Source organism: Scophthalmus maximus, chromosome 19 (assembly GCF_022379125.1).
Source record: "Scophthalmus maximus strain ysfricsl-2021 chromosome 19, ASM2237912v1, whole genome shotgun sequence".
Lineage (NCBI taxonomy): Eukaryota > Metazoa > Chordata > Actinopteri > Pleuronectiformes > Scophthalmidae > Scophthalmus > Scophthalmus maximus.
Genome location: NC_061533.1, coordinates 6,984,875 through 6,997,500, shown reverse-complemented (window position 1 = coordinate 6,997,500; position 12,626 = coordinate 6,984,875). Strand labels below are relative to the sequence as shown.

At 44.6% G+C, this 12,626-nt stretch overlaps 1 protein-coding gene and 1 long non-coding RNA gene across 3 annotated transcripts in view; one reads left to right on the top strand and one right to left on the bottom strand.

Annotated features, from left to right (window-relative positions):
- The window catches only part of si:dkey-193c22.1 (uncharacterized protein LOC567837 homolog), a 4,226-nt gene extending 2,236 nt beyond the window's left edge, over positions 1 to 1,990 (bottom strand). The window contains exons 1-4 of one of the 2 annotated variants that reach the window (XM_035640895.2): positions 986 to 1,990; positions 753 to 780; positions 503 to 652; positions 253 to 373 (exon numbers count right to left, since the gene is read on the bottom strand). In XM_035640895.2, coding sequence (XP_035496788.2) covers positions 253 to 373; positions 503 to 652; positions 753 to 754 — 273 coding nt within the window. In that variant the 5' untranslated portion in view covers positions 755 to 780; positions 986 to 1,990. The remainder of the gene's footprint in view (positions 1 to 252; positions 374 to 502; positions 653 to 752; positions 781 to 985) is intronic. The other variant, XM_035640894.2, reaches the window with a different exon arrangement.
- Positions 1,991 to 2,066: 76 nt separating this feature from the next.
- On the top strand, positions 2,067 to 12,626 carry LOC118314434. Its single transcript, XR_004794647.2, has 3 exons — positions 2,067 to 2,234; positions 8,295 to 8,391; positions 8,964 to 12,626. It is a non-coding gene; the product is annotated as an uncharacterized LOC118314434 (long non-coding RNA).

Sequence of the window (12,626 nt, the reverse complement as noted above, 5' to 3'; positions counted from 1 at the left end):
CGAAACGTCTGGTCCCTTCCATGCAAAGACGTGAACTCACGACAATGGGTCCGGACATTTTCCTGATCAATGCCCACTCGCCGTATATATCCTGCTGTATTCTAACATGGGCTCGCTGTGACATTATCCAGAAATTTTACAATGGGGCAGAGAGGAAAATTTCAGGAAAAGTTCCGGACATCAGTGCATGTCTGCAAGCGGCTACAGACACTGACACAACAAGCACATGTTTCTTCTCCGACTCATCCTCACCTTTTCACAATGCTTACGGTTCTCGTCATTCCTGTACCACGACTTCCACTGGTAGTAAAGTCTCCCATACTGCAGGTATTTGAGCATTTCCAGCACGGCTCTGGTCAAACGGTATATTCGCCTGACGGAGAGGCCAAAGGTTAAAACAGGGGGATTAATAATCAACTCTTCTTAAAGAGAAATAAAAACACTGAACCAAACTATACTTTGTGGAACAAAAGAAAAGCTCTACAGCATTTCTACAAGTTACCTTGGCTGTAGAGCTTCTGTGTACTTCTTGTATCCGGGCTTGTTGGGCCATCCGTAAATGCACTGGGCGACTAGAGAGATGGAGTACGGCAGGCCCACCAACAGGACACCCGCCGCCACAGGCAGCGACACGTGATATTTCGACCCTGACCTTCAAATGTAAAAAAATAAAATAAATGTATATGTAAGGATATTTCTCTATGAACGTCACTCGTTTGTTTTTCAAAATGTCGTATTTGAGAGGCTCTTACATGTTGTGGTTCAGTCAGTCTGTCTCACCTAAAAAAATCCAAATATTAGGGACAAAGAAATGTAAGAAACTAGAAAACACATCGTTTTTTTATGCTGTAATGAGACACACAAAAAGGTTGTGTAAAATAAAGACACTCTTTGCGAAGCGTTTCAGGTGAAGCTACAGGTTTAATTAATGTTAAGTAAATCCTTCAATGACAATGCTTTAATGATCAGATGTTAATGAACCCACATTTTTTGGGGGTGGACGGGTTGAGTTCATCCTCCTCCAGCTGTTTAGTTCGATCTTCAGGTCAAAGCTCCAACAGGTCGTTTGTCCTCTTAACTTTCATTTTTAAAAATCCTGGAAAAGCATCTGAACCAAACTCTTATAATTTATAGATTTGTATAAAAAACACCTATTTTTGAATTAACATTTGCAACTGTGACTATTTCTTTTAATGACTGATTGATTTTTCACAGCCTTGCAACTGAACATTTTTTTGTAATTAATGGCTTAATAAATGATTTATAAATCAAAGTGATGAGTTGCGACTAAAACACTCGTTACCCCAACAGCTTCCTCTGTGTGTCAGAGCGCCCCCTAGTGGTACACCATCAAATAGCACCATACAAGAACAGAGTCTCTTCAGTGGTTCTTTTCACTGAGCTTCAGAGGAAGATAAAAATCCGGTAAACCTTCACGAAGAGACACTATTAATTATTTGTATAAGTGAGTACGTTTTAAAGTTTTTTTTTCCAGATCTGCACATTATCCTTGTTACGTCATTAACATGATGCTAGTTAGCTGCGAGCTACAGTGGGACACTACGTCATCAGGGGGCGAACGTGATGTCGTGGTGACAGCCTTGTCACAGATGTCGGTGCCGAGCTCGCAAGCAGAACTCTCAGTTTCATTGCTCAAGCACCGCTTGAATTGAAGTGAGCAGCTCTGCAGACGGTTTCGAGGGTGATGCGCGTTTTCGTAGCTTAGCTTCACGGTTCGGGGGTAAAACAACATGGAGGTCACAGGAGCCGAGGTGGACGTACCAAAACGTAAAAATCATATGTGGTCGTTTACGTCGAGGTCCATGTTCCCCCGGGGGTTGATACAGTTCGTTCACCCGCAGCAGTGGAGCCCGAGAGGCCGGTTACTGATGGCAACACGGAGCTCAGCGTCCTGCAGGAAGCCGGAGGAGACGAACTCGTACAAAGATGAACAAGCGCGACCGACTCGGCGAGAGAGATGCCCCTCCTCAACTTCCGCTTTAGCAACGGGGGGAAAAAACAACAACACAGAGCTTCCGGGTTATGTGCCAGGCGCGTGTATTTGTGTTGTGTGTCTTCCTGTCGTCCTGATTACATGTACCACGACCAACGTTCCCTCCATGTATTATTTGAACTTCTGTTTAAAAAACAGGAGTGGAGATATGAAAAGTCTGGAGCTGCATCACGACTTCGACGGTGTTGCTGTGAGATGTCGTAAATCTGCCAAAGCACAGGTGAGCAGCCAAATACCGCACTCAGGTAACAGTGCTGTTACTTTAAAACAAGTGCTCGTGTAGAAGTTGAGGTTGTCATCAAAGTAACTGCTTGAGTTAGAGTACAAAATGTTCCTGATGAGAATGAAACTTTAAAAGAAGGTAACTCAACTGGCTAGGTAAAAAAAGTAAATATATTCTGGCACACTGAAGTGTCTGACACTGTCCCCAAATATTTTATTTTCATTTCATTTGTTGTAAACGTACAACTACATTTATGTCACGTTAGTTTGTGATGAAAAGTCACACCTATTAATCACTTTAAATGTGATAGATAACCATCTATTAATTAAATAATCTGCCACATGTATATATCTCAAGTGTGACCATAAAATTCCCACGTGTTTTCCCACGAATATTGTGTTAATACTATACTCCCATTAAGTACACCAAATAGGACAGGTAATTACAAAAAAAAATTAAACCAGACACAGCAAATATAATGAGATGAAGTAAGATGAACACAAGCATAGGAAATTAGAAAACAATAAAAAAAAAAACAAGATCAAATAAATAGGATTTGTTATTATAAGTCAAAGCCGATGTCAACCATTTCTAAAGGCTTTCACAAAATGAAAGAAGAGAAAAAACACTCAGAGACCTTGTCCGTCTAAATTCTTGATAATTGATGTGATTTGAATGATGTTTTGGTTTGTAAAATGTCAGATACTCACTTTAAGGCCCATTCATTTAACATATTTAACAAAGTATCGGCTGATCAATATGATCACACATTGATTCAAATGATCGGGTCTAATATCTTGTCCGCTTCATCCTGCCCTGAGTTCATTCAGAAAGCGGCACTGCCGACGTTCGTCCAGCAGAGGGCGGAAGAGCTGCGCTCCTGAATTTTACTTTGATAGATTTGTGAACATCTTGCCTGCACATCAATCATATTAAAGGTGAATAAACACAAGGAAAATATAGTTTTAAAATGTTAGTTGGTTTTTTTACACTGAATCACAAACTTGACCGCATTTCAATGCGTGTGTTTTCTCAGAGTTAGTAATGGGTCTAAGGACCGAACTAATGGTTTCTGCAACCTTGAGTTGCTAACATGCAGTAGTTATAATTAATCATCTTACACACATCAAGTCTTTGCAAGGTCAAAATCATTCTGTACTGGCTTGAATAAACAGCAGCGGCTGACGTTTTATTAATATTATTATACGTTTTTATTATTATTATATTTAAAAACTAATGATGCGTTGTGGCCATCTATAAACAAATGTAATCCCAAAGACATATTGTTTTGTCTAGTTGCCCCACATAGGTTTTACACAACTACTACACACTCTTTACCTCGCACTAAATCATCCTCTGTGAACGCATAAGAGGGCACAGTGCTGTTCTGGACAGAGGTTTCATTGGCCGTGACCACGGAAAAACCTTGGATTCAACATTGTCAATTCATGGAAAGCGGAGCAGCATGCGAGCGCTGACCAGCCCCGAGGGTTATTGTTGTGTTTGGCCCCACCGAGTGGAGCCTGCGTGTGTGGTTGCCCGTCCATCTGCCGTGATGTGGGGAGTCCCAGGTGCCTTTTTCTGAAGCCGCAGTGGAAACGCAGCCGTTCACCGAGTGCAAACTCAGGCATTCGGCTGGCAGCACGAGCAGAGTCAGCCCGTTTTCGAACGCTGCGGTGAAAATTCACAGCATTCGCCCGTGCTTGTTTAAGAAGGATATTGTCCATGAGGGAATAATTGTATGCATAGCGGTAGTAAGATAATAACAATTGACGTATACTCAAAGCACTGTATCCAGTGTAGGTGTGGAGACGACACCTAGAGAGCATGCAAAGCAGTGTTCTTTGTGTTCAAAAGGAATTTCAGTGCAGTCAAGAGTGAAACAATGAGAATTTATCGATTTTAAAACAACCGTGTGCAGTATGCATGAGAGTGCACACCGAAAAACAGTTCGCATGTCGCCCCTTGAGGCTTTCAGATTAATTCAGAGCTCACTAATTTTTGTAAAGGCCGCAGGGAAGCACAGTGAACCATCACCACTGCATTTCCTTTACACAGGAAAACCCAACTTCAGGCCACAACAGCAAGCAACTGTCCAACCGACACGAAGGACAGCGTCACTGTCAGCTGCTGCAGCGATGTTGCATAGCAACACCCTGACGTGCCTATGGAGAACACCAGCAGCCTGTTCCTCTTATAGGATCCATCCAACATCCAAAGATTGGTTCAGGCAACAACCTGTTGTGCTAAGTGTTTCAACACCTGCCTGAAGGTGAAGTCTTACGAAAAGCAAAAGTTGAAGGTCGAGTAGAAAGAACAAAAGTAATTGTCCTTCTTAAATTATAAGGTGTGAGCAGCCCATTATTGTGACGGGTGTAAAACAGGCACAGTCACACCAGGAGAGGCTGGTGGTGCTGGTTGTCCCTTTGAAATCAGATCCTTCTTTCTCTTCTGCACATTCAGGTTCTGGGGACAATTGTGCTGTTGTACTCAGCGCTGATATTCAAAACTTGGAATTAAAAATAAGGTCCAACCACATATCCCCCTTTTCCCCTTTAAGCAGCAGAGAAACTGCTGAAGTTGACGCCTGATGTACAGTAATTTTGTGAGCGAGGGAGAACATACTTTTCTGTGCTCTATAAATGTATTATCATTATTATTATTATTATCTTCCTCTCCCTCTGGTGAGTCATCCTGGGCTATGTACACAGACATGTGTACATAGCCCTTTACCTGTGCTGTGTGTGTGTGTGTGTGTGTGTGCGTGTGTGTGTGTGTGTGTGTGTGTGTGTTTAAGGGGGGGGTTGTCATATGCAAGCTACACTGCAAAAAAATCCTCAGTTGAAAAATGTGCGAGGCATTCAACTTAGTGAAAGTTCGATCCTTGGTTGGAGGATATGTTTTGTTTTAAAGAGGCAACAGACAACTTCTGTGCCCCCTAGTGGTGCCAGGTGGTATTATAGTTTTTTTAAGCAAGGTGAGGACGAAGGGTAAGTTTTTCCTCCACAACTTTGGAGATGGCGGAGGAGAAGAAAGAAGCAGGCACACTGAAGCTCCTACTTCGTTTGCTGGCTCCCAGCGTTAACTAGCGGCGGCGTTAGCATCATGGCAGCTCAACACCAGCAGCCTGGCAACTGTCCAGAGCAGAAAGGAGTTGAATGTGTGTTTACTGGCGTAAATGAGTATAGACTGGCCTTTTTCACTTCCCTACCGTGAACCCCCACTGTGACCCGGCCCCCGGGGCTCCTAACTGATGCATGGCACCGAGCCAGGACCCAAACATGCCGCTTCTGTGTCTTCTCCCCTCCCTCTTTCCCCTTCCGTCCGCCGCACCGCGCAACCCCAACGCGGCCGGAGTCGCAGAGGAATTCTGCTCTCGGTGGGCTCGGGACCTCGGGACACAGAGCCATCTTTTCACGGGGGGCCTTCTCAAACACGTCGGGCCCAGAAAAGAACCTCTTTTGACAGGGGGGAACCATGGAAACTGGCACTGACCACAGGACCCAGTTTCTAGGTATCCCAGTGCCCGGAATCACACGCGCAGTCGCCAGAAGAGCAGCAAAGACAGAGGTGTTGGCGTTCAGAGGGTGATGCGGGTTTTTCAGGGGGCCCTCTGATTGATTGGAGAGAAACAGTGCAGCCTTTCTTGTCAGATGCAAAGGAGGAATGCTAACAAGCCTGCGAGGATGCTCCAGAGAGCATTCTTCGGGGAAAGGGGCTGCGAGGTTTGGCAAGATAAGGGAGTTGATGCGGACACTGACGAAGCAAATAAATGGGGACACGTATGTATTTGCGTGGCCAGGTTAAGGGGGCTCAGTGGTACCTCCTTGCGACAGTTTCATCTTTATATAGTCCAAGCTCTTTGCAGAGAGCACGGGGTCGAGTTTCAGTGCGTCACGTCTCTTTCCAGCACTGACTGAGTCAACAGAAGGTAAGAGATTCCCTCCACTGTGGAGCGCTCAGAAAACCGCTTGAGCATTCAGACCCTGACGTGACTGATTACCCCGCTGAGCAGTGAGAGTAAAAAAACGCGGGCATTGCACGCGGGGATGAGTTACCACGCACCACACCAAAGCTGTGTGCAAAGCTGTATGTTTGTTATCGCATGAGAACACCGCTCTTCGGCAATGGGACATGCTTTTGGGGGGGGGGGGACGGCATAGTTAACCATTATCAGTGTGGGACCTGACGGCCCACGTACCAAGCATCATGAGTTTTATAATTGAGAAATTGTTTGGCAACGACTAAGTACAATATCATCTGATGTAGTAAACGACTCATTTCGCTATTGTCTTAAAGAGGGTCCCAACATTTAGTTGTAAAACTCTGCGATTAAATTGACCTCGCAGGATATCGGAGACTTCGTTGTATTAAAGCATGGAAAAGGAGCAAAGGCCCTTTTTTTTTTGTGTGTTATCCACCGCGCAAAGCACTTTAGCGGTACAAGTCAATTCACACACACATTCATACAGCGCTGTGGCCGCGCGTGTCTAGCCCAAGGACCGGGGGAAGCGGGGATCGAAAGCGCCGACCTTCCGGTTAGCGGACGACCCTCACATCCTGAGCCGGCCACAGCCAACTCTTGAAACGCAACAGTCAAATTTTTTCCAGAGTTACAGTAAATGAGACGTGTTTGTCCGCGTGGTTTAGCCCCATCAGAGATGGGTAACCTGTCGAGGGTGACCCCCACTCCTCACTTCGTACGTGCTGGGAACCCCTGAGTCGGCCTGCCAAGAAACATTATCAGGTTTTTTTTCTTTAAAAAGGTTCACACACACACACACACACACACACACACGCTTTGACAGTAACATGAGATAAGGCCTGGTATGCTTTAATTCAGCACCTTTTGTTTGCTTTCCAGTTCCTTGCGTGCAGCGAAGAGTTAAGATTTTCTTTCCACAGCATGTACTAGTATCGAATACTTGGGAACGGGCATACATAAACATTCTTTTTCTAATTAAGGTAAGCCAATATATTTTATGGATTTCTTACACAAAAATGTCAGTGTGTAATTCCAGCATAATCACTGGTGTTACCCTCACCGAACTATTTCTGTGTTGGCCTTCAAACTGCCGAGTGCGGAATTATTTCGAACTGGACAAGGCTCTTTGTTTGCCCGGCGACTAAATTCCTTCCAAAACTCCATGGGAAAAAAGAAAAAAAAAAAACTAAGTGAATAGTACAATGTGCAGCGAGCTACTGACTCACACTGTACTCTTTGATCTACATCTCCACGGAGCGCTCCCTGTAAAGGCTAACAATGAGAGACAGCACCAGCCCTTCAGAGGCTGAGCTCCACCTCAGGCATGCTGACATTTAGGTGCATGGAGTTCCTCCGGTGCAAAGAGAGGAGCCCCACTGCGTCTGGACACACAGGACACGGAGCACAGGGTCACACAGTGGTGCGGTGGACCATCCAGCAGACCGACAAGACCACCAACCAAAGTCATTGGTTTTTGATCAGTCAGCGCGGACACAGAGACACTAGGCAATGAGGCAAAACCCCCAAACGGGGCAAAGATCACAACCATCCATCCATTCTCTCTAGACCGCTTTATCCATCAAGGGTCACGGGGGGCCAGGAGGAGCCAAACCCCGCTGACGTTGGGCGAGAGGTGGGGCCCCGGCTGGTTCGAACTGGGACGCGAACCAAGAACCTTCTTGCTCTGAGGCGACAGCGCGATAGCGTGATACGAGCCCATATCTCACTATTCTACATGCGTTCGTCCATCGAAGCATTGATTGGCCAGATGCTGAGATAAATGAAGCTTTGGAACGTTTTCCAGCTGGTGTATAGCCATGTGGCCTGTGACGAGAAATTATATTCTTTTTAATATAATAAAAGGTGACACTTACAGATTGGACCTGACCTGTTATCTTCACAACCACCAAAGTCAGTGCTTCAAACCCTGATATGTCCAAGTGTCCGTGACTGTGCGAACACATGGGTGAATGTGACCTGCAGCGTGAAGTGCCTCGAGTGGCCATCAAGACTACAAAAGTGCTGTGTCAAGCGCTGCCAATTCACCACGACATGTTTGTTTTCTTTTACAGCCTGCTGGTTTTTCAGTCAAGGAAAGAGCTTAACGCCGAACCCCATGAGAACATTGCAAAACCTTTGAGCTCCGGTAACTATTACCTAATCTGGAGGGTAAGTTCACTGTGACACATTTTCTAACCGTTTCTCATGGCTCCGGTATTTCATCCCAACACATTTACACAAGGCCACGCGTTGATGTCCATCGTGCGTGTTCATAATCTCCGGCCCCGTCACACCGGACAGTGCACACAGTGTTCCTCCTCAACTGCTTCGAAGACTTGAGAGTCCCTCGTGGGGCGATTCTCTGAAACCGTCCAGGGAGTTAGAGAAGTATTTAACATCGCGACACGTGATGAAAACACATAGTTTCCCGCAGCGTCAAGAAATATCAGATTCTCTATTATTCAATCGCAGGAGAACACATTTCCCCACTGACCGATTTCAAGGCTCTCAATAAACTTGTGCGGAATGTGGATTTTGCTGGTGAGCAGGTTATTCATATAATGAGTAATGCTGACATGGCTAGAAATCATTCTTCGGCACAGCACAAGCAGCGAGTGCACCACAGTTCACCAGGTTCTCCGAATTCTTAAATGTGCTGGATGAAGTAAAAGCAGAACATTCCAGTAAAGTCAGACGGTGTAACCCTTTCACAGAACTGATTCGACTTTCCCCCTTGACAGTTTCTTCAAGTTTCATCAACACCGGACTGAAACGACAGCAGACGTCCAGGCCGACCGAGTTTTACCATGACCTAAGCGAGCATGTCAAGGTCTCTGATACAGGAACATCTGCACTTCACGCTGCTACGCGTCGTCTCGCAATAAAAAATAACACACCATGTCCAAGGTTTATTATATCTACCCCGGATACAGATATCTGTACTGTGTCTCATCAGATGTGAAGTAAGGTGACAAAAAGGCCAGGGGGAGCGTTGGGCTGAATCTTTCCCTATGTCCTGAGTCTTGTGTACATTCAAAATGTGTGTGTTTCCTCAAGGGTGGCCCACCGCGGTCTGTCCCAATGAATCCCAAATTACACTTAAAACGTACTGTAGGCTTGATAGCATCCGCATGTTATCATTTAGCTAAAATCACCTGAGAGGGTACAGTTTAGATCAAGTGTTTTGGTGAACCCTTTAAAAATGTCTACATGGAAGATCTGGGCATGTGGAATGATCAGGTTGGATGGAAGCCTGTTCCACTCGGGGTCGGTTAGTGTGGACACTCAGTCTGCGAATAAAATCATATATTGCGTATTTTGTTAGCTGCGACTCACATCAGGGACCAACGCTGTCACCTGTATGTCAGCAGGACGAGACGAATCCAGCTCCACCTGATGTTAGCTTTGTTTAGGTCCTGTCACCTTCAACTCCCCACGTACATGCGACGACACAGTTCGTCTCGTCCCACGCGTCAACATCCAGCGTCTCGCCCAAACTCACCTTTTCAGCACAAATTGCACTGCATATAGACGGTACAACCTGTTTGCTGTTCCTGTTTGTGCCGATACAGGAACACTGTGTATTCTTGGAAGATTACTGACCAGTCATTCTAGTGTCTCGTGCATTTACTCCTTTTTGGCTTGGCGGAGACCAAAAAAAAAGATCTGTGCAAGTTAGTGGAAACATTATTCATGCGTGACTTGTTCAGTCTTTGTAATTTATTTGAAAAAGGGAATATCCTATCATTCGCCCGTCAATGTCATATCCACGCATAAATCAGCCAATCAGCTAATTTTGGTTGTTTCAGTTTTAAATACTTAAAGTCTCAAGAGACTCACATTTCATACATCTGTTCCCCTGTGCAACACGCCCCTCTCTTGCCCACACATTCGAAGTTGCCCTGAGTGTGTCAGCCAAAGGCCTAAAAAGTAAATGTAAAATGAGATGTACTGTAACACTCCATTAATAGTATCTCGATGTTCTCCGGCAGGGGTGTAATTTATGGAGGGGACACGGGGCACATGCCCCCGCCCACTTTTTACAGTCACAAAACGAATGTTATGCAAATGAATTGGAAGAAAGTGCAGGCAGTAGTATTCCAAAAATGCAACGCCTGTTTAAGCTTAAAAAAACAAATTAAATTAAAAACAAAAAAACCTGAAATGTCCAAACCGCCCGAATTACAGAAGACCAGGGTGAAAAGAGGAGCTGCAGGAATGGGCTGTGTGAGGACACCGATGGGTTTTTGGAAAATTATAGCTATAAACCTGTTCAAGTGGTGATCCAAATTAAAAGTATGAACCTGGATATGAACATTATATGTCACCTTTAAAAGGTTCAGTGTGCCGGATTTGATGGCATCCTACTGTATACTATCCCATGCATGTCATGGGTCTTAGCGCCATAGAGACTTCACAGACTATCACATCACTTTCTCATTCCTCTTTAGGGTTTCCCCACCTTTGAGATCAAAATCCCCCCCTGCTCCCAGGAGTCTTCATGTTTACTGATGTGACAGTGTTTGTCCTAAAATGTGGCCTAATCAGCACTGACAAATTAAGTAACATAGATCAACCAAAAATGTGTTGCAGTTGGTTTCTTTAAATCCGCGAGTTCTTCCCAAACTGATATGTGCAAGAGTAAGTTGTCCAATTTCATAAGCCTAGAAGCGAGCCCTTAGAAACAAAAGCTGTGTCAGATGAGAAATGGAAACCCAGAGCAGACACGTTGAGGGTGTCAAGGTGTTGAATGTCAGTCAGAAGAAAAAAAAGCGCATATCACATGCCAAGGGGGTTCTCGTTGAACTTTCTCGGTAGGCTTGGTGACTTATTTTGGGCAACGAAAGAAAGTTATGACTGCTTTTTTCAAAAAGTCACAAGAGGAGGAAATTATTCATTGAGATTTCACTTCCTTGTAGTAAATGACAGTTTCATTTATGACAGGAGGGAAAGTGGTTTGACAGGAAACAAAGATATTTTCAGTAAATGTACCGTAAAATCAATAAAAAGCTGTTTCCCCCTTTTTGAGGACAGGCTTACCTGCTGGTAAACACTGTGTGAGCGTGTTCGGAGTCCAAGTTCAGACCATGCAACGACGCAATTCACCGTCCTTTTCCCTGTATCACAACACAGACATTGTCTCGAGGTCGTAGGTCGAGACCTCACAATATTACAGAGAAACAGTTCCCCCAATGAGCAAGCACTCGGCGGCGGTGGAGAGAAAACTCCCTTTGAAACAGGACGAAAACTTAATCAGAACTAGACCCAGAGTCGGCGGACATTTTCCTCGACTGGGTTTGGTTGAGAGGAGAGAAATCGGGGAGAGTTGAGAGAGAGAGAGACCGGGAACAGTCGTGTTACCGTTGTGTTTAAGCTCTGTCAGACTGTTTGTTATGATGACAATAATAATAATAACGGTGACACTTTTAAATGTAACGCTATTGTTAATGATAGCACCAGTTAACAATAGTTGTAATTATGAAGTAATAGGATACTACAACCGATGATGATAATAATAACAACAACAAAAAGAATAATATTAAAAATATTTCTTTCAGCAGCACTGGAGATACCTGCAGAAGAAGAACACTCGCACACACACACACACACACACACACACACACACACACACAGGGAGAGAGAGAGAGAGAGAGAGAGAGAGAGTAGAGGAAGTGTGTTCCCGTCTCAGCCCATCACCTGATCCGGCCCCTCCCTACACACCTGGTCTCTCCTTCCCACATCGGGCCGCTCCTGTCGCTCTAAGGCTTCCTTGACTTCTGGTGTGTCATGTATGTGAGTCACTGTCACACTCCCGTTTACTTAACTTGCTTGACTGTGGTTTTGACCCAATGTTACCGCCCGAATCGTGTAATCTGAGCCGCTGTATTATACAAATGTGACACTGTGACCGTCTGCATAACACATTTTTTCTTTTCAGATTCTTAATATATTCCCTGTTGATATAATAACGGCAAAATTAAAGACAATGTGAAGATACTAGAAAGCGTACCTGTGGATGTGATGTGTCATGTTCTATCATGGCAGCAGTTAAGTACACCAGTTTCTCATGCACTAACAACCAATAAAATAGAGCTGTAAACATCAGTCTAGTATTAGTACTGACTGGTATTAAGCTTTGTGTGTCCGGGTGGAAAAAACAAAAGTAAAAATCTGACTGACTAATGAGTGTGTTCATTACCACAGTTAAACACAACGTATCTTGAAACAATATTAAGGTAACACTTATGTTTATTGTATTATGACTGCAGCCGGTAAAATGACTTCCCTTTGTGTGTAAGTCATTCTGAATGGGTTTATTGCAATCCAGCAGATTGAGATCTAGATCCATGATGTTGGCTCCACTTTTTACCGACGGTGGCGTCGCTTCCCTCTGCTGCAGTCAC